Here is an 18,603-nt window from a genome sequence, read left to right as displayed (position 1 = left end):
CCTTTCTTCCTCCTTTCACACTCATGGTTTTCTCACTCCCAGCTTCAGTACTCTTGAAACCCTTATCTTTTGTTTTCTTCCTAACATTTTTGCGCAAAACCTTCTTTTGTTCCCCCACCCTTAATACTTCGCTCGTAGATATCTTTATCTCCTTTTGAGACAACTTTGCCACACATTGTAAAGTATGCTCAACCCTTTTTGCCATCATAACCACCTCTTCAAGCCCCGGCTCATCCTTCAGCCAAATGTCCTCACAAATTTTAACATTGGAACAATGCAATATAAATTGGTCCCGGATGTGCCCGTAGAGCTTGTCCCCAAATTTACAAATGAAGATAGATAGCGTAAAGCCGTAACATATTCCTCAAAACTTTCCCCTTCATGTTGCTTCTTCATACCAAAATGATATCTTTCCAACACTGTACTAATACGTGTCTCAAAGTGTCTCTCCAACTTCAACAAGGCGATGTCAAATTCATTCGTACTGGCTTCCACATGTAGTTCTCCTGTGTCAGGCAAGATATCAAAAATCCTTTGACCCTCATACCCAATAAAGTGCATTAACATGGAGACTTTGTTTTCTGATGATATGCTGTGCCTGCAGGTAGCTTTGATGTAATGTAGAAAACCTTTTTTTCCAAGACATCCACTTAATTTTAGGTGGGCCTGGACTGGGCATAAACATGGGTGGGACCTGGCACTCCTGCCATTGCCATGCTTATGCTTGTTCCCCTCCTTGCAGCTGCAACCACTATACTTGAGAGGCGTTTTCTTTACCACAGTATATAATGTCACAAGGTAATTATTAAATCAAGCAGGTACCTTCAATAACTTCCTGCTTATCCAAACGCACAGCAGTTAAGCAGGCATGCATAAAAAAAACACTTTATCCAGGACGTGTGTGCCTCCCCAACTGGGCCCAGGGCACACACGCTGTGGTGGTTGAGAACGTAAGCAGTGGGTTTCCTCTACCGGCAATCAATGTCTTTGCTCCTTCCTGATGAGACGTTGCGCAATGCATCTTAGATCGGGAAAAAACCTACGAACGCATGTAGTTCAACATGACGTTGCAACATCAAACAATGCCCCCAACGGGACTGCTTGCTTTGCGCTTTCCAGAGAGCTGATTATGCATGCAGACGTACGTAGAAACAGGACGGCGTTGCTATGATATCCAAGCAATGCCCTGAATGGCAACACTTACTTTCCGCATTCGCGGAGAGTTGACAGAACGTGCAGCCTCCTCGATGCAATACAACGTTTTAAAAGTTGATACATTCAAAGCGCGCTTTTAAAGTTTCACAGACTTCTTCCAAATAAGTAAAAAGCACAAAATAATGTTATCGTACCTTCCTCGACTTCATCCAGTGCCCTGTCAGTAGTGTGACAGCCTCCTAATGACACCCTCCTCCACGGATGCAGTTCCTCTGGAGCGAGTTCTGCCTTATTGCATGCGCTCACCATAGGTCTTCATACTTTGTCCAAATGCTTATCAGGGTCCACAGTCTGCCTCCGGGCACTTTTTTACTATCGGAAGGTCGGCCCAATCCTTCAGTCGGGGGTCTTGGTGGATCCTCTTCAGCTCCTCGTCGCCAATGTAAAGACGAGCCGCAATACTAAGTGTGATTTACTTAAGATTTATTATGAAGATACATGCTAAAGTAAAGACCCCCAACCTCCTCTCACAGCTCTCTTCTCCAACTGCCTTCCAGCACATTCCTTTAAAGAACCTAGACATGGTGTTCTATGATGGCATTCCACTGGCTTCTCTCTCCCATTACCAAGACTATTACACAACACACAGGAAAATGGATCTTCTGAGAGAGATGGAAATCTGAGATCACCTTCGGCAGAAAGGAGGCTCTCACAGTCAACGTCACCTTCTCTTTGGAAAAAAACAAATAGGCAGGTAAAACAGACAACGCCTGGAGCTCACTCACCAGTCTCGCAGAAGAGATAGCCACCAGGAAAATCACCTTACGGTTCAGTAAGCTAATAGAACAGGATTTAAGTGGCTCAAACAGAGCGCCCATAAACATTTTTTCAAACTAAATTGAAATCCCACGCCGGAACCACAAACTGGCAGAGAGGAAACTGGTTACACAAACCCTGCAAGAACTGCATAACAGTGTGGACTGTGAAAAATGTATACTGTTCCTGGCAACTCTTGTACACCGAAATGGCGGCGATGTTACCCTTTATAGTACCAATCTGCACGCCTGCTTGGGTAAAAGCAGAAAATCTAACACAAGCGATAGAGGACAAGCTTAAGGATCCAGGTCCTTCTCCCAGCACCAAACCGAAAATGTATGCCACCTGCAGGCATAAATGGATTTTGTAGGGGCTTCCGACCTAAAAGGGGCACATCGAGGATGTTGTCTGACAAGTCCCACTCCATGTACCTCAGCTTCTCAGTAGCCACGCATGAAGATTCAGATTGCTGAGGTTCGGGTGGAGGACCCGCCACCTCCGACTCGAAGAGCAAGTTGACTTCTCGAAAGGCGCCAGGGATGGCAGATGGACATGTCCAGGAACTCTGGATACCACGTTCTCTGGGCCCAGTCCAGAGTGATCAGGATCATCATGGTTCTGAACAGGCGCAACCTCCTCAGAACCAGCAGAATGACATGAATCGGCGGGAACGCATAAAGGAAGTCAAAAGTCCACTCGACTGCCAACATCACCTCATTTGCTGGGGTAATGCATGGCCACTGCCAGTATGTCCATCAGTAGAAGTACAATCTTGCGTTTCAAAGAGGGGAGGACAGCAACTAGGGCCAGCCTGATCGCCCTCAACTCCAGCATGCTAATGTGTTCCCAAGACTCCGCGGGAGATCACAGTCTGCTAGTCGTGAAGTCTGACAGGTGGGCACCCCAACCAGTCAGAGATACATCTGTGACCAGGGGCACCTGGGGGCAAGGTTGGCAAAGTAACATGCCTCTCAGCATGTTGTCTCGCACGCCCCACCTCGTGAGATCCTGAGCCACCTTTTTTCAAGATGCTGTAAAGAGATGCTGTAAAATGTCTGACTTGTGGCCCTGAAACTGCGACCATTGGCAACAGAGAAGCCATTGAAGCGATCTTATGTGCAGCCTCGCCTCAGGAACTGCTGAGATGCACAACACCATTAAGCCTAGAAGGTGCTGGAAAGTCAAGGCCAGAACTTGTTGTTGGAATTGAAACACATTGGGCCTCATGATGAGTCTGGCGGTAGCCATGCTGGTAAAAATGGCACGGCTGCCGCCGGGGTAATTTTTTTTTGGGCGCCCGGCAATGGGGACTTACTGGGGCATTACAGCCCCGGTGGTCCAGGTAATTCCCTATTGCTGGGCGCCAGAAAAACTACTCCCTATTCCCATTCGAGTCCCATTGGACTCAATGGGAATGGTGAGGACGGATGCACCGGGACCATTCATGAATGGTGTCGGTGCATCCGTCAAGGTCGGCACCTGCGATCCGGTGCATCCGTCAAGGTCGGCACCCGCTCACAGAACTTGTAGTTTGCCGGTCCGGAAACAACAGTGCCAGCAAGCTTACCAGCACCGTTGTTTCCGGACCGGCAACCTTGTAATGAGGCCCATTGACCATCTGAAAAATGATTGCCACTCAGTCCTCAGGCGTGAAAGCCCTGCCCAGGTAAGTGACCACGAAAGCCCTGATGAACCGGAAAGACTGGGATAGGGAAACCGGAGACTTTTTGAAGTACAGGGAAAAGCCCAGGCTGTGCAATATAGTCCATGTGCGGATTTGATGCTCTGACACTAGATCTGGGTAGCATGCCCGGTCGAGCCAGTAGTCCATGAAGGGAAGGATATAAATGCCCTCCCTCCTGAGAGGAGCCGCTACCACTGCCAGCAACTTGGTGAAATCCTGTGGGCCGAGGAAAGACCAAACAGCTGGACCTTGAAGTGGTAATGGTGTTGACCCACCATAAACCTTAGGTACTTCCTGTGCTTTTGATTAATTGGCACATGGAAGTAGGCATCCTGAAGGTTCAGGGAAACTAACCAGTCCTGCAGATCGAGGGTTTGCAGAATCTGGCAAAAGAGTAACCATCTGTCCCTTGTCCTTGCATAGGAATAAGTAAAGCAGCTGCAGATTCAGACTGGGGAGCAAGTCTCCATCCTTCTTGGCACAAGAAAATAGGTGGGAGGACCACCCCTTCCCTCATTCTGGGTGCAAAACTAGCTTGATTGTGCTTTTCGACAGAAGCTGATGGCCCTCCTCCAGGAGGATGGGGTCCAAAGACAAAGGGGTGGCAAAGAGTCTTGGCCCAGGGGGACCTGAAGGAATGGCAGGCAATATCCCTGTCGGATGACTTGTAAGACCCAAGCACCATTCCGGGTTGAACAAGGAAAGCCTCCCCTCCCCCCGGTGATGAGTGGCAAAACCAGTCACTGAGGTTTGGCACCCAGGTGCCACCCCCCGCCACTAGGAAGTGCTTCCTCTGCCTCTCAGGAAGCACGTGCCTAGCCCTCTTCCTGGAGCAGACTGACCATGGCCCTACGGGGCAAAGGGAGGTGAGGGGCAAAGGGTGGGAGGAGCAAAAAACCCTGTCCCAAAAGACGGCTATGCAGAAGGCTGCTGCACGGCTAGCCCCAACAATTTAGCAGTTGCCTCAGATTACCTTGGCTTCAAAAAGTTTCTGGCTGTTGAAAGGCATGTCCAACAGACTGGTCTGGATGTCGTTGCAGTCCCTGATGACCTTAGCCACTAGTGGCACCTGACCACTGTGCTAGTGGCCATGGACCTGCACACACCATCCGCCGTATCCAGTCCTGACTGCAGCATCTGGCGTGCAACCTCTTTGCCATTAGAGACCAAGGACAGGAAACCGTCCCTCATCTCTCCCTCTGGGGCGCACTCAGTCGCATTGGCCACTGCCATCCAAAGGCAAAAGGAGAACTTCGCCATGGCTCAACAAGCAGACACAGGCCGCAGTGCAATACTGCCTGATGCAACCTCTTACTCTTCTTGTCTGGAAAAAGAGACAGAAAATGTAGAGGTTTTCAGGCTACCTGTCACGGCATGAACCACCAAGTTTTCTGTCGAAGCATGGGAGAAAAGAAAAGCCAGATCCGACAGAGCAGGGGGGTGCTGCCTTGCCAGACCCCTGTACACTGCCGGAATAGAGCCAGGTTTCTCTCATACCTCCAATACAGGGGCATCGACTGCCACATTGAAGGGCAGAAGCGTCTCTTTTTAGGGGGCATATTCCCAATATTGCAAAGTTCATATTGAACCTTGGACCTGAACAGAGCAGATAGGCCTTGAGCACTGGCCCCCTTAGCCATGCACTGCTGGAGGTAGCTTGAGGCTTTCCTGGGTTGGGAACTGACAAAATTCCCATCTCTGGAGCAGTGCCGAGGCCACTGGGTCCCTGCAGGCCTTCTGCCAGGCCCAGCACATCCTCATCTTCCCTGTAGAATCCTTCTAGAAAAATCCTCACCTCCCTTGAACCCATAGGTTCCAGACCAAAGGGGACCTGGTCACCCTTCTCAACATAGATGTTTTACATCCTTAACATGAATGCGTCTCCAGAGAGTGGGACGTGTTAGGTATGTTTTTCTACAGTCCAATTGGTATTGGAATCTATAAAACTAATAACTTGGTTTTACAGACCCAAATTCTAATATAGGCCTGTACTACCAAGGTTGGTAGAGTGGGAGAGTAGCCAGGCTTATCTTAGGTGGAGGAACATGGGCTGTAAATCAGTACAAAGAACCCAGAACATACATAGATTGAAAGAAACACTTAGTTATATCAATAATTGTTTTTATTTTATATATAGACACAAGACAGTTGTTAAACAGAGGAATATTGTATCAACTAACAACATCAAACGCACATTTAGAATAATCAGGAAAAAATAAGCAGGTGAGTAAATTGTTACATGTGTTTCTTATCCACACACGGAGAGACTTTAGTTCAGGTCAGGAAAAGTACTCATTTTAAATTAACTCTGCACTATTCAAGCATATGTACGTTCTAGAAGGTAAACAGCAGCAATCACTCGTAAGCAATACTTGTAGAAACTCTTAAAAAGGTTTAGGCAGTATTTTCCCTAACAAGAAAGTAGTTCTTCAGTTCATGTTTGGAGGGAAACGAGCAACACCAAAGCCAAGAGCGTCAGGAGATTTACTGTAAGGTAACCAGCAATACCAAAGTCTACTGGAGAGCATTAGTTTTGATGCAAACCTTTAGCACAGGTATGTAACAAGGTGGTAGTTCTTGGTAAAACCACAGGAGCTTAGGCGAAGCCTTCCTGTAGGGCAAAAGCTGTGAGGCCAGGGCGACTGCAAAGGGGTGAACACCCAAACAGTAGAAACTGTGCTCCAAAAGCAAAGGAGCGACACAAATGGTTTCAGGTAAGATTACTAACAGACCCACAGCACCTTGATTGTGAAGATGATGATGCAGCTGGATGCCTTCTGGATGCACGGCTGCAAACCCGGTCTCCTGATCCTTGGTCGTGGTGATGGAAGGGAGGACTCTGGATAGGTTCCTGCATCAGTAGTCGAGAGAGGGACTTGCCAGCAAAGAATGTCTCTTACTCCTGCATCGGTTTGTGGTTTTAGCGCCTTTTTCTCAGCACCAATAGCGAACTATCACTGCCGGTTGGAATCATCTTCTTTTCTCTGTCCTACACTCTGGCGAGGGGACTCTAAGGAGGGGATTCGTGCATCTAGAGGTCCACACGGATGCCAACGAAGTTCCAGCGAGATTCATCAATGGCAAGACGATGCACTCTATGGTGGTAGAGGTACCCTGGGTATTGGGATTCTGCAGCCCGGGAAGATCGCAAGACGTCAGGGGATAGCTCAAAACCAAGAGTGTCTTGAGGCTGGTTATACCCACCTGCCCAGAGGAGGAGGTTGTCCTCGACTGAGCCAACCTGTTCATTCAAAAACAGGGCCAGGACAGCAGTAGTTGTCTCTGGTCATCATCTTCTGCAGAGCTTCAGTTCCAGTGGTCGTCTTAAACTTCTGTCCCAAAAGCCTTGCCTTTTATGCAAGAACCAATTAATTCAGTCCTATGGCCAGTCAATCACCTGATCTGGTTGTCTTTGCAGGACAGCCAGCTGCCAAGTTCAAAATGGTTCCAGCCAGGCATACCTTCAGACAAAGGGCAGAGATGTTTTGGACTCCCCCTCACTTCCTGCCTCAGCAAACACACTGGGGCCTTGCCAGGCTTCAGAAAGGGATCTCGCCAAAGACAAAACACAAAGAGGACCCACCCTCACCTGGAATGGAAGAAGGGCCAAGAAGGAAAACACAAACGGAAAATGGCGATAAAAAAAGACTGGGCCATTTTGGGAATATGGTCACCCAGGAGTGCTGTACTGCAGCTATTTACCAATGAATTATGATATTTAATGTTTTACATCTAGTGTGATGACATATATGCAAAGGCTTAATTGTATTAGCATTATGTATTAATTTTTTTTTTTAAACTGCAGCTGTGAAGACAGCCCCTAAACAACGAACACAAAAAATGTAAAACGGTATCCACTGCCACCAGCCATTTAGGTTTTGTCTGTTTGCTATAACTAAAAAAGTTACAGGAGCAGTGGGAAAGAAGTTACAGTGTAGCCCCTCAGCAAGCCACATAAGGTGGAGTGTGCTGATCCCACAAAAAGAGAGGTAAGCAAGATAAAAAGTATCCTACTATCCTTGAGAACAGTAGTTCTGAGGAAAAAGTAATACCAATTGGAAGGGAAGCCCAAGGGATAGCAATACTGCACATACGGTGCTCTGTGCTGCAACAATGTATTACAGATGCCTGTAGAAAAATACATGGAGGAAAGCATGACTCCATTAAAAGTAAAAAGAATACAGTAGCAGAAAAATAGGGTTACACTGAAGAGCAAAAAGAATGTGTGAGTGGAAAGAAGTCCCACTCACTCAGGAGATAAAAGCAAAAAATCCCAGAAGTCCAGCAAAAGTGCTGGGGGTCTATTAGGTGCAGGGAAATTGGCACAAGCAATGAAAATCCTCCCTAAAAGGACAAATTCCCTTTGAGTCCACAATGCCAGTCGGCACCAATGATGGCACTGGTGCCGGCATCGAAGCCACTGCTCCTGGAGGCGGGGCCTGTTGACACCGAGAGACCTCCGTCTCGGTCTGGTCCAACCCTGAGCCCTTAGGCATGCAGGAGTGGTCCCCAGAGGATACCCTGCCGTTGACAGACGCAGTGGGACCCTGGGCACCGTAGCCGAAGTTGACAGCACCACTGCTTGGGCAACAGACGCCAGCGCCTTGACGAAGATGTCCAAACTCTTCATGCAGAAGTTCTCCCATTGCTCCGGATAAAAGGATTGCGTTGGAAAAGGTACCTATTCCGGATGCTTAGAAGACTCCCTGGAGCGGTGGCTCTTCTTCAAAGAGGAAGACTAATGTCAGTGTGAGAACCTCTTCCAATGCGGCAGGTTCTTTCCTTTTTCCTTGCATGGAGCTGCCAGTTCCTGGGGGTGTCGTTCTGCGCCATGCGATTGCGACGGTTATAGGTCAAAGGATCGAATCAAAAGGATAGAAATGCAATAGGGTCGAGGTCAAAAGGACTGAAAACAAAAAGGTCGAATTATTCTTATTTGTTTGTTTTTTTAGGGGTGGGGATTGGGTGTCCCCCCGAACCTCTGTTTTTGGTGTAAAAACCACTTTTTCTTTCCTATACGGAAACCCAAAAAAAATATACATTTAAAAAAAAGGCATTCAACCTTTTTTCTTTTGGTCCTATTGTCCTCTACCCTTTTGTATTCGATCCTTTTGTTTTAGATCCGTTGACTGGACACCGATTGAGACTGTGAAGCCTCACCCTTCACCTTGTGGACAAATGTGAAGATCTTTGCTGCCCTTTCCCGGCAAGCCTTAAGTGGCATGGACTACATTGATCCGTAATCTTGGGTGTCATGGTCCTCGCCCAAGCAATATAGACAAATACGGAGCAGATCTGGGACCGACATCTGCCAGCCTCAATCTGCACACGGCTTGAAGCTTGAAGCCTTAGACTGAGTAGGCATGGCATCGCTTTAAGAAAAAAGGAACTGAGGTCATGGAGCGTGACGTGGCACCGCTATATATACACACTGACCCGCCGTCATGTCCAGCGTGGAGTGTGCATCAGTGTCAGGCTGAGCCATGCCTCCTGGCGCAGAAAATATGTACGCTAATTCTAGGGTTTGTATTATCAAGCAATATGAAATTTATATGGGGCGATTATTGTGTAGTTCTATATAATTGGACCCTTCTTACAGGTAATGATGGTATTTTTGACCACATCACTATGGTTAGTACTGGGTGTCTCTAATTTATGTTTGCCCTTAGAAAGTTGCTCATGTACCCATTGATAAAATGTGCAAGTTCTTTCTTTTTCACACACACTTTCTAAAGCCGTACCCTCACCCACTCTATGGGGACATTGGAGCAATTTCAGCACAGACACACCAGATGGTTGCTCCTAAGGCAGGTGACATAGGCTCATTCAGAGGATGCAACAAGATAATTCCAATGCAGTTATGATGTGAAAATCTAGTTCAGAGACAAGAAAGCAAGCTACACTGGTCTGCAGAAAAGAGCAAGGAACTTAAGCATCCACAAGCACTGGCTGGAGTACATTCACTTTATCAGCTGCACATTTATTATCATCAATTTAGGATGCAGTTTCTGGGTTTGCTACAAGATAGCAGTAACATTTCAAAATAAAATAGGGATGCATAGGAATAATTGAGCCATACCAACTATTGTTGTGTCTGCTAGAAGATTCCGTCTAACAATAAGGTTTTTTTTTTTAAATAACCAATGTCGATTATTTAGTCTTAGTCTGCTTTCTGTCCCAAAGTAGGTGAGCAGCTTGGCCAATTTATTTAACTGCTTCATATAAAAGCTTAGTCAATTCTTCATGGCCTACTTAAGTGTCATTAGTCCTACACTTGTACTTTCACATGAGCTGTCTGTGTGTGCAATTTTCATTGAAGGAAATTGGAGAGTTCCAGCCAACAAAAAGGATTGTAAATCTCATCACCAAACAGATGGCCTCAAACACGCTCAGCAGTGTAGCATGGTTCAGGAGACTGCTTCACAGGCTTTAATGAGGACACCACACATGCGTTGGATGACCTTGAAGAGCAGAACTCCTGACAAGATTAGAAAGTAGAAAATTAAGAGCATGAGGTGTGACGCTTTCAACGCCCCCAAGTGGTTTACTTCCATCTTTATTTCCTGGCATGGTAATAAGAAGGCGGCAGGTACCTTGGATGGGGGTTGAAGAGTCTGAAATAATAAAGTTCACGCATTCAAAAGGAATGATTGCAAATGGCATATCAATGATACAAAAAAGGATTATTTAAATGTATGAATCAGGCAAACATTTAAATGATAATTACTTTTGTCCTTTGTCAGTAGGAGACTTCCTGTCGGGACCTTGGCTGAGGAATTCCTGTGACAACAGCGGCAGTAGGTTGATTACAATAGCTCCTTGACTCTCATCTGCATCCAAATTGAACAAATCTTTGACTGGAAACAGATGATCACTGTAAACCGACACAAAACGTTATAGCAACTAATGGGGGAAAATGTACTTGCTGCAGAGAACATTAGGACAAGTGGATACAAGGAGAACAGAAGGCATGGGGTTTGCAAGCGGCCACTGTTCTTTATCATTGGTTGCCTGCAATTGCTTAAACATGTGTAAACCAAATTTCTGATCTCTTCCAAACATAATCATTGATTGGTAGCCTTCTGCAATGAACATTTGAGAGGAAATTACAACTCTTTGTTACTCTTGAAATAGTGCAGTGGGCAGGGCGAGATGAGGAAGCTGTGGGAGGAATGTATCAATTAGAAAGAACATTTCAGAAGGTAAGTCTAACGGATACCTTCCTCCCACAGATGCCCCATCTCTTCAAAGACCCCCACTATATAGAGAAACGAAGGAGAAAATATAACAAGGAATCTGTCCCACAGAGGTGAGCTTTGACGAATAGAGAGCCCAACTCTCATATGCTGTCCCCAAAAGAGCGTCATGGCAGTGCTATTTAAGGGTATGCCCCTCCTAGTTCTCTGTGCGACAGTCCCTTTCTACAGCTGCTTCATGAGCTCGGAATTCCGCCCATGTCTCCATTTATCTTCTTTACTTGCCTTTTGAAAAGCTTTAAGAACAAATCTGTTCACGTTCATATTTCGTTTTTCCGTATTTTAGATTTTCCGATATTTGATGAGGTTTCATGAGATTTTGTACAATGCTGCTAGCCTGTAATTTGTTCTATTTTATTGAACAGTACATACAGCGCCCTGACATATTTCCATCAACGGAACCCTCTGCACAACGTTGATGCAGCCACCAGACCCCTACTGGAATTAGTTCATAGAGCAAAGGGCACTTCTTTGTTAGAAACCGTGTAATATATTTTTATGCAAAGCACTATCCATACTGAGATGGTCAGTTTGCAAACAGACTTCCACTGTCAGAATACAGGAAACCACACAAGCAATCAGTAATCTTGTCGAACATCTTTAGTCCTATTCACATAGACGCACTAAAAGCCTGTTTAGGGTCAAGCTTGTGGAGCCCCCTCCTTCATCTGAGAAATCCAGGTGGCTGATCTTTTTCTGAAATTGGAACTAATGCAAGAACGAGTAACGTAATGCAAAGCAACTTTCTCCATGGAAAATTACAAAGAGAAGTCAAAATGACAATGCCAGAAGCTTGAAAATCCTACTCGCCAATGTAAGTGCAACCAGAAAAAAATCTTTAATTGTTAGAAATCTCAGTGACCATTACTTCTAAATCCCCAAAAGGTCCTCCATCAGAAAGTTAAGAACCAAATTGAGGCCCTACTGAAGCACGACAAAGAGGCTAGGGATCAGCAGAAAGGAGTTCACCAGAACCTACAGAAATCGATTAAATGTAGGAATAACAAAATGAGATCCTGCCACGTGTAATGGGTCTCTAGGCAGCCATAATTGTACCAGAACAACCATCAGAGGGCAAGCCAAGGGATCTATGTTTTTCTGAAAGCAACAGAGAGCGAACGCCATCTACTCAGCGTCAGAACAAAGGGATCGGCAGTTTAGGCAAAGCCAAGACATATGTTTAGGGTTTTTATTTACAAACAGGAAAAAAAACAAATAGGAGTAATTGAGTTCAAGTGGTGGGGCTATCAAACAAAACCAAAATAGTATTGTTTCCTTTAGCACTTTGGCCCTCAATCCTTCCTCAAATCCCTTGAACTCTTCCTTCCTGGCAGGAACAGTCACTCATAGCCTTTGGGGTGTTAAGTCTGGCGCAATTCTGCTTTGTCAGGATAACACTCTTCCTTTGCTCCAGAAAGACCTGGCACCACCCCCTTTGGTCTGGTGCCTGGGATTGACTTAACATGGGTCAGGCGTCAAACTCCTCAGATCGTGTCGGTCCCTGTGGTTTTCAGGCTCAAGGATGCTCATCCACCAACTTAGGAGCACCTCCAAGACACTGAGTCTTAATCAGCTACTTTTCTGTCTGCCTCTACCCTTCAGTACCCCATCTCCTTATCACTTCCCCCTTCATATTCTTCAATCTTTACCTTCTCTCCATTATCCTTATTTTCTCTCGTCCTGACTTCCAATACCTCACCTGTTTCTGAGGCTACCTGGTCAAACATACTTACAGGCCTATTCTCATCCATGAGCCTGGTGTTCTGGGTGAGTGTACTGTAACCTGCAGGGAAATTGGCTATGCGGGTCACCAAGTCTTTTGGGCTCAAGTTTGGCAGTGTGGAAAAAGGTGCTAGTAATAACATATACTGCCACCTTTCCGGACCGGTAAACTACAAGTCTCCTGGTAGGGGCTCTGATCTACCGGCAGGCCTGAACTACTGATAGATCAGGCCCCTACCGGCAGATAAATGCCTGAATCACTGGCATTGTTCGTAACGGTGCCGGTGATCCGGCCAACCCCACTCCATGGAGTCTTATAGGACTACAAGGAATGGGGAGTTACCGGCATCTGCGTTGCCCGTAATATACCGGTAACAGCAGGATATCGGGCGGCAGAGACAGTACAGTAGTTCCGTGGTATCCCGCCGGATTTACCGGCAGAATACCACGGAACTCGTAATGAGCCCCTATGTTTGTCCTCTGCCTATTCTGGCCTATTTGACTCTGTTCTGGGGTCCTGATGAGCAGAAACGGGAGGCTGGGGATGGTCTGAGGTATCTGTAAGATACTCTGTATACATACTACAGGGACGTCATCACAGAGCAGGAGGAAGTTGCCGTTCCAGGGACAGTCCAGTCCAATCCCTTAAGCTCCAGAATGGCACTTTGTCACAACTGATAAATAGACTTCATGCGCTGCAGACTTGCTAGCAAAAGAACATCTATGGAGAAATTTGGTTCTGCAAGCATATTGCTAAATTCTCACTCATGTGGGTCCACCGTCAGACGACTGAGAATATCAGTTCTAACGTTCTGCCTCTCCGTTTGCTATCAAATGCCCAAACCCAGAGTAGCATTGCACATTTGCACAGCTGAAACACCTGTATTCTGCCACCCTTGTTCAGTGCATGGAAGAAGAGAAGTCCATCGAGACTAGGAATCACTTGCCCGATTGACCTCAGCATGAGGAAACTGATATAAGACCTCTCCGGGAATTCCATGAGACTGGTCACTGAAAGGTCTAGAGTGTGAATCCACAACCGTATTTTAAATGATACATTACAAAGGCAATCAGATATAAAAAATAGTAGCAGATGAGGAAGGTTGGTGGGGTATTATCATTGCAGACCCACGCAAAGCTCAGAACTCACTCGAAGATGGCTACATGTTGCTCAAGTATTGTGTGTAATCTGATTTTTGTTTGGCTCAAGAAGCCAGGAAGATGCAAACGGCCATTAGGTCTAGAAACCTACAAAAGATTCTGGCTGGTATGCTTGCACTGCGAGAGCAGCCACACTGATTCTGAAATGCTTTGAATCCTCTCTTGCATCTTTGCTGACGTTTGTGTCCATGACCACACTAGTGAACTGAATTTGTTTGAGTAGTGATAACCAAGATTTGTTTAGGTTCAGGTAGAAGCCCAAACAATGGAAAAGGCAACACATCTTTTTCCAAGGCTGTGGCACTGAGTAGTCAAATCTGTCATGAAGGAGCTAATCGTTTAGTTATGTATTATGCCTTCTCTCTGCAGAGGTGAGCTGCCACCATTACCATCACCTTTGTGAAAATCTAAAGAGCTAAGATCAACCAAAAAGGCAGCACATGAAAATTACAGTGGGTTTGACTATCAATGAATCTCAGGCACCGCCAATGTTTGCGGTGAATTAGCACATGAAAGAAATGTATCCTGAAGAGTGAAGGAAGACAGTGAATCCTCATCTCTATATCCTGAACAATCTGAGACAGAGTGATACATTTAAACCTGTCCTTACCGAGGAACTTCCAGAGGAGCCTCGGAACCATGATTGGCCTATGAGCCCCATCCTCCTTCCAACATGGAAATATTTCCTTGGCCTAAATACTTAGGGTGAACATGTTTCACACACAGCCCCTTTTGTAAATTGTGAAATCTCCTCTACCAAAATGGGTTTTAAAGATGGCATAGGAGTGCTTCAGTAAATGGATACAGTAAATATGGGGTATCATTTGGAGAAATCAACTGATTAATGTCATTTACTTCAACTCCTGCCTTAAAGAATGAATTCTGCCCCCAACTTCATAGATGGGCTCAGGCGTCATGCTGCCCTGTGATTTGCATGGTTGGCTAAATCATTACATGTTCACCTCCAAACAACTCAATTTGAATTCAATTGGTTGCAACCAACCCATTCCCTGAACACCTTAGGCTACCACCTCTCTCAGTCCTATCCTAGTGTCCCCTCAGCCTTACCAGTCCTCACCATGCCCCTAACCTCTTAAATGTTTTCACTTACTCCCCCCTCACACAGGTTCTCTGCCTTCCCTCCTTCCCCCCCCATGTTACTCACCCATACGTCATCATCCACATACTCCACAATTGACTCTCTGGCCCCCATCTTCCCCTCCCAGATCATCCATATCTATCCTGTTCATTTAGCTTCACCTAAACCCCCCCCACCTCTCTGACTTCTCTACGGGTCTATGGAAAGCACACTATATCTGTAACTAAACTTCTTTCCTCAATGACCACTTTTATTCCCGATATCCCAAACTCTCAGTGATGGCATTCACTGAGTCTTGGATCTACTCTTGTGACAATTACTACAGCCACCCTCCATACCGAACTTGCTAAGTTCAACCATTCCCTTTACCCAAAGCAAAAAGGTGGTGAGTCGGCTCCGTAATTCGCAAGTATATCCCCTCTGGAACATTTTCCCCCTTGTGACATTAGCTCACCTTTCTGCTTCCACCCCTCTCATTCTCCTCATCTAATGTCTACCTCATACTCTTAACATTTTCTTCTCTGAATTAGAGACACTACATGAAACCATCACAGCCAATGTTCCCTTGGTCCTACTGGGGGACCTCAACCTATCCAACATTACCAAGGCGCACCAACTACAACACGAATCTGACCTAACGTACCAATCCCTGGTCAGTATTCGCCACCTCCCCATGCACACCCATGGTAACCTCCTTGATCTAATCTTTCTACCCTCCACAGCCGACTCCTCTGCTCTTCACTGAACCCTATCCCTCGGACCATTCACAAATTCACTTAATTATCTTCACCCCCTTCTACATCCTCCTCTTCTGTACTCTTCACCACAATAAATCTGAATCCCAAATCCTTGATCCATCACTGCTTCAAGTCGTCTCCTACCTAAAAGCACACTCTCCTCCGCGTGCCTGCTCCATCAAATTTGCATTAAAATAATTCAATATTGGTCTTCTGTTGCCACTGCCCTCAACATCGGATCGCTCCAGCAATCAGACAGCTGAAGACAAACATGAGTCTCCACCTGGGCTGCAGACACAAGGATCGCTCCTTCATACTCCTCAATGTCTACAAAGACTCACTCCTGCCCTCAACAGTGCTCCTGAATCTGCTAATTCCTCTTACTACACTGACCTTATATCGTCTCTCAACCCTGTGAACTCTCCATGATTTTTTAGGACATGCTCACTGTGAAGAACCCAAGGAATGTGTCCCTGCTCCCCCCTTTGGGATTAGGGAAGTGAACCCACTACACAATACCCTTTCAATGTTTATTGGTAACATGATGAACAAGGTAACCATATTCAGGGATGTTAGGGCGTTTTACTAAAGTTACTGTCAGTGACAGAACTTAGGAAAGCCAACCTAGAGTGAATAGGGTTACACATATTAGGATCAGCATGAACTACACAAGAGTATGGTATTGTGGCCAGCAGCCATGCTTAGTCTAAGGAGGGAGGAGGGATCTATTAGGTAAAAAGACCCCAGAGCATACCTTGGTTCGGGAAAACACTCACACATTTAGAAGTTATATAAAAATAGGCTTTTATTATATACTCTAAGGTACACTTACAATACTATAGTTCAGGTAAGTACCATAGGTAAAACATATATACAGTGCTGGATCACTTGCAATACTTAAATGGCAAACATAGCTTTAGGGTAACAAATCAAATAGTAAACCAACTGGAAACATATGCAAGGTTCCAAACTCTTAATAAGTTTTTATAACTTCCACGAATCCTGTCTTAACAGTCCAACCCTTTCTAGTTTTAGTCTCTCAAATTTCAGATGGGCCACTGGGTAACCAGGGGCTGGAGGTTGGCCAGGAAAAGGTGGAGGAAGCAAGACACAGTGTTCAGAGTACTTGGGTCCAGGAGGGATTCCCTAAAGTTGCAGGTATGTAAAGTCGGTTGCTACAAGTTGACTCACAGGGGTTAGAGTGACCCCCTGAATGGGTGCCCCAAGAACCAGTGTCCTAGGGCAGGCAGTTTTACCGCTGAGAGCACAAAGGGTTGTCCCCTCAATGTTACTCTAAGAAGACCTGAGGGGTAGCAAGATACAAGCCGGTCTCTGGTTCTTCCGTCTTGGTGACTTGGAGAAGGGGACTTTGGTGGATCTGGTGATAGCACTTGTTTAGGAGGATACCCAGCAACTGATCTTCACAGTGTTTGCTAGTTGGTGCCTTCTACCGGAGAAGTGGACTGACGGTTGTCCCGGCGGTCAATTCTAGTCCGTTTTCTCGGCCCTTGCCTCTGGTGAGGGGACTCTCTGGAGGTGGCTCGAGTTGTTGCAGACAAAACCACGCTTCCAGGGACTAGGCATAAAATGAAGCACAGGACCACATTATTGGGGATTTGCAGGCCCTGGGGGTCAAAGCTCTTTTGGGGAGGGCGCAAATTGTAGGTCGTCTCAAGACTGATTAGGCCCACCAGTCTATGGGAGGAAGACATTTTCTTCAGCTCTTCCCTGTCGATTGGAGTGACGAGGTTCAGACAGAAACTGTGCCTCAACAGGCTCTGGAAGTTGTTGGAAGTGCTGGCGACGTCCTTCTCGGTTCTACTCTTCGTCACTTTCTTGTTCCAGTGGTCGACTCTGGATTCCTGGCTCCAAGACCTCTGAATTTATCCAGGAACACCGGCGGAGTTAACCAATCATGTCCCATGCACCATTCCAACTTGGAGGTGGCTGCTCAATGGAGACAGGTAGCCTACCAGTCTGAACTGGTTTCAGCCAGGCACACTGCAGGGTTAGAGGCAGGGGAGTTTCTGTTGACCACCTCCACTTCCTGTCCCTGCCAGGCACTCGGGGAACCTTTGCAGGATTTCCTTGAGAAGCCAGTCAAAGACAAAGGGGCAAAAGGAGCTTCCCCACCCAGAAAGGTTAAAGAAGGGATCAGAAAGGATAGGCCATCTTGTTGAGGCCTTAACATTTTTTTGGGGTAAATGGTGCGCCTTTTATGCCTTACCACAGCTGCGACAACAGCCTGCGATAAAAGTACAAAAAAAGTTGTGTAAAAGGTACACTGCCACCAGCCTGAACAGATGGGCTTGTCACAGTAACAAAATGTTACTGGAGAGGCAAAAAAAAGGGTCCCACTGTATCCCCTTCAGCACTCCACATAAGGTGGGGTGTGCTGATCTCGCAAGATAAATATACAGAAACGATAAAGCGTATCCTTCCGCCCTGGTCACTGCAGGTTAATCAGGGAAAGAAAAGAAACAATGAAGGAGAAGCTATGAGCTCCTGGCAATACTGCACAGAGGGTGCCGTGCTTCTGCCCTGGTCACTGCAGGTTAGTCAGGGAAAGAAAAGAAACAATGAAGGAGAAGCTATGAGCTCCTGGCAATACTGCACAGAGGGTGCCGTGTGTGTCTTCATTAAAATGTAGATGCCTAAAATTTGGAGGAAATTACAACTCCAAAAAGAAATCCCCAAAAGGGGCCAAAAAAGGTTCCCTAGATCACAGTAAAAGAAGGGGTGAGTATGGAAAAAGTTTCCACTCACCCAGAAGAATTAGACAAAAAAATCCAGGTGTCCATCAAAAAGTGCTGGGGGAGTCATAAGGAGTTGGAATTTCACACAAGAATAGAAATGTACCTTAATAAGGGCCCTTTGAACGTGGAATATTTGGTTTCAGAACTGTACTTGTTACTACCTTCTGATGAAGGCCAGGTGGTTTCTTCACTTGCCTTCAAGGGAGCAAAAAGCGCT

At 46.1% G+C, this 18,603-nt stretch overlaps 1 protein-coding gene across 5 annotated transcripts in view; it reads right to left on the bottom strand.

Annotated features, from left to right (window-relative positions):
* FANCD2 (FA complementation group D2) overlaps positions 1 to 18,603 on the bottom strand; it is a 2,923,540-nt gene that overhangs the window by 1,646,969 nt on the left and 1,257,968 nt on the right. For 3 of the 5 annotated variants that reach the window (XM_069644087.1, XM_069644091.1, XM_069644088.1), the window contains exons 23-24: positions 10,383 to 10,529; positions 10,249 to 10,269 (exon numbers count right to left, since the gene is read on the bottom strand). In XM_069644087.1, the coding sequence (XP_069500188.1) occupies positions 10,249 to 10,269; positions 10,383 to 10,529 (168 nt within the window). The remainder of the gene's footprint in view (positions 1 to 10,248; positions 10,270 to 10,382; positions 10,530 to 18,603) is intronic. The other 2 variants (XM_069644090.1, XM_069644092.1) reach the window with 1 other exon arrangement.

Source organism: Ambystoma mexicanum, chromosome 2p, assembly GCF_040938575.1.
Source record: "Ambystoma mexicanum isolate Mex_15411 chromosome 2p, UKY_AmexF1_1, whole genome shotgun sequence".
NCBI classification, from domain to species: Eukaryota; Metazoa; Chordata; class Amphibia; order Caudata; family Ambystomatidae; genus Ambystoma; species Ambystoma mexicanum.
Note: the sequence above shows the minus strand (reverse complement) of the source record. Positions and strands in the feature narration are given on the sequence as shown.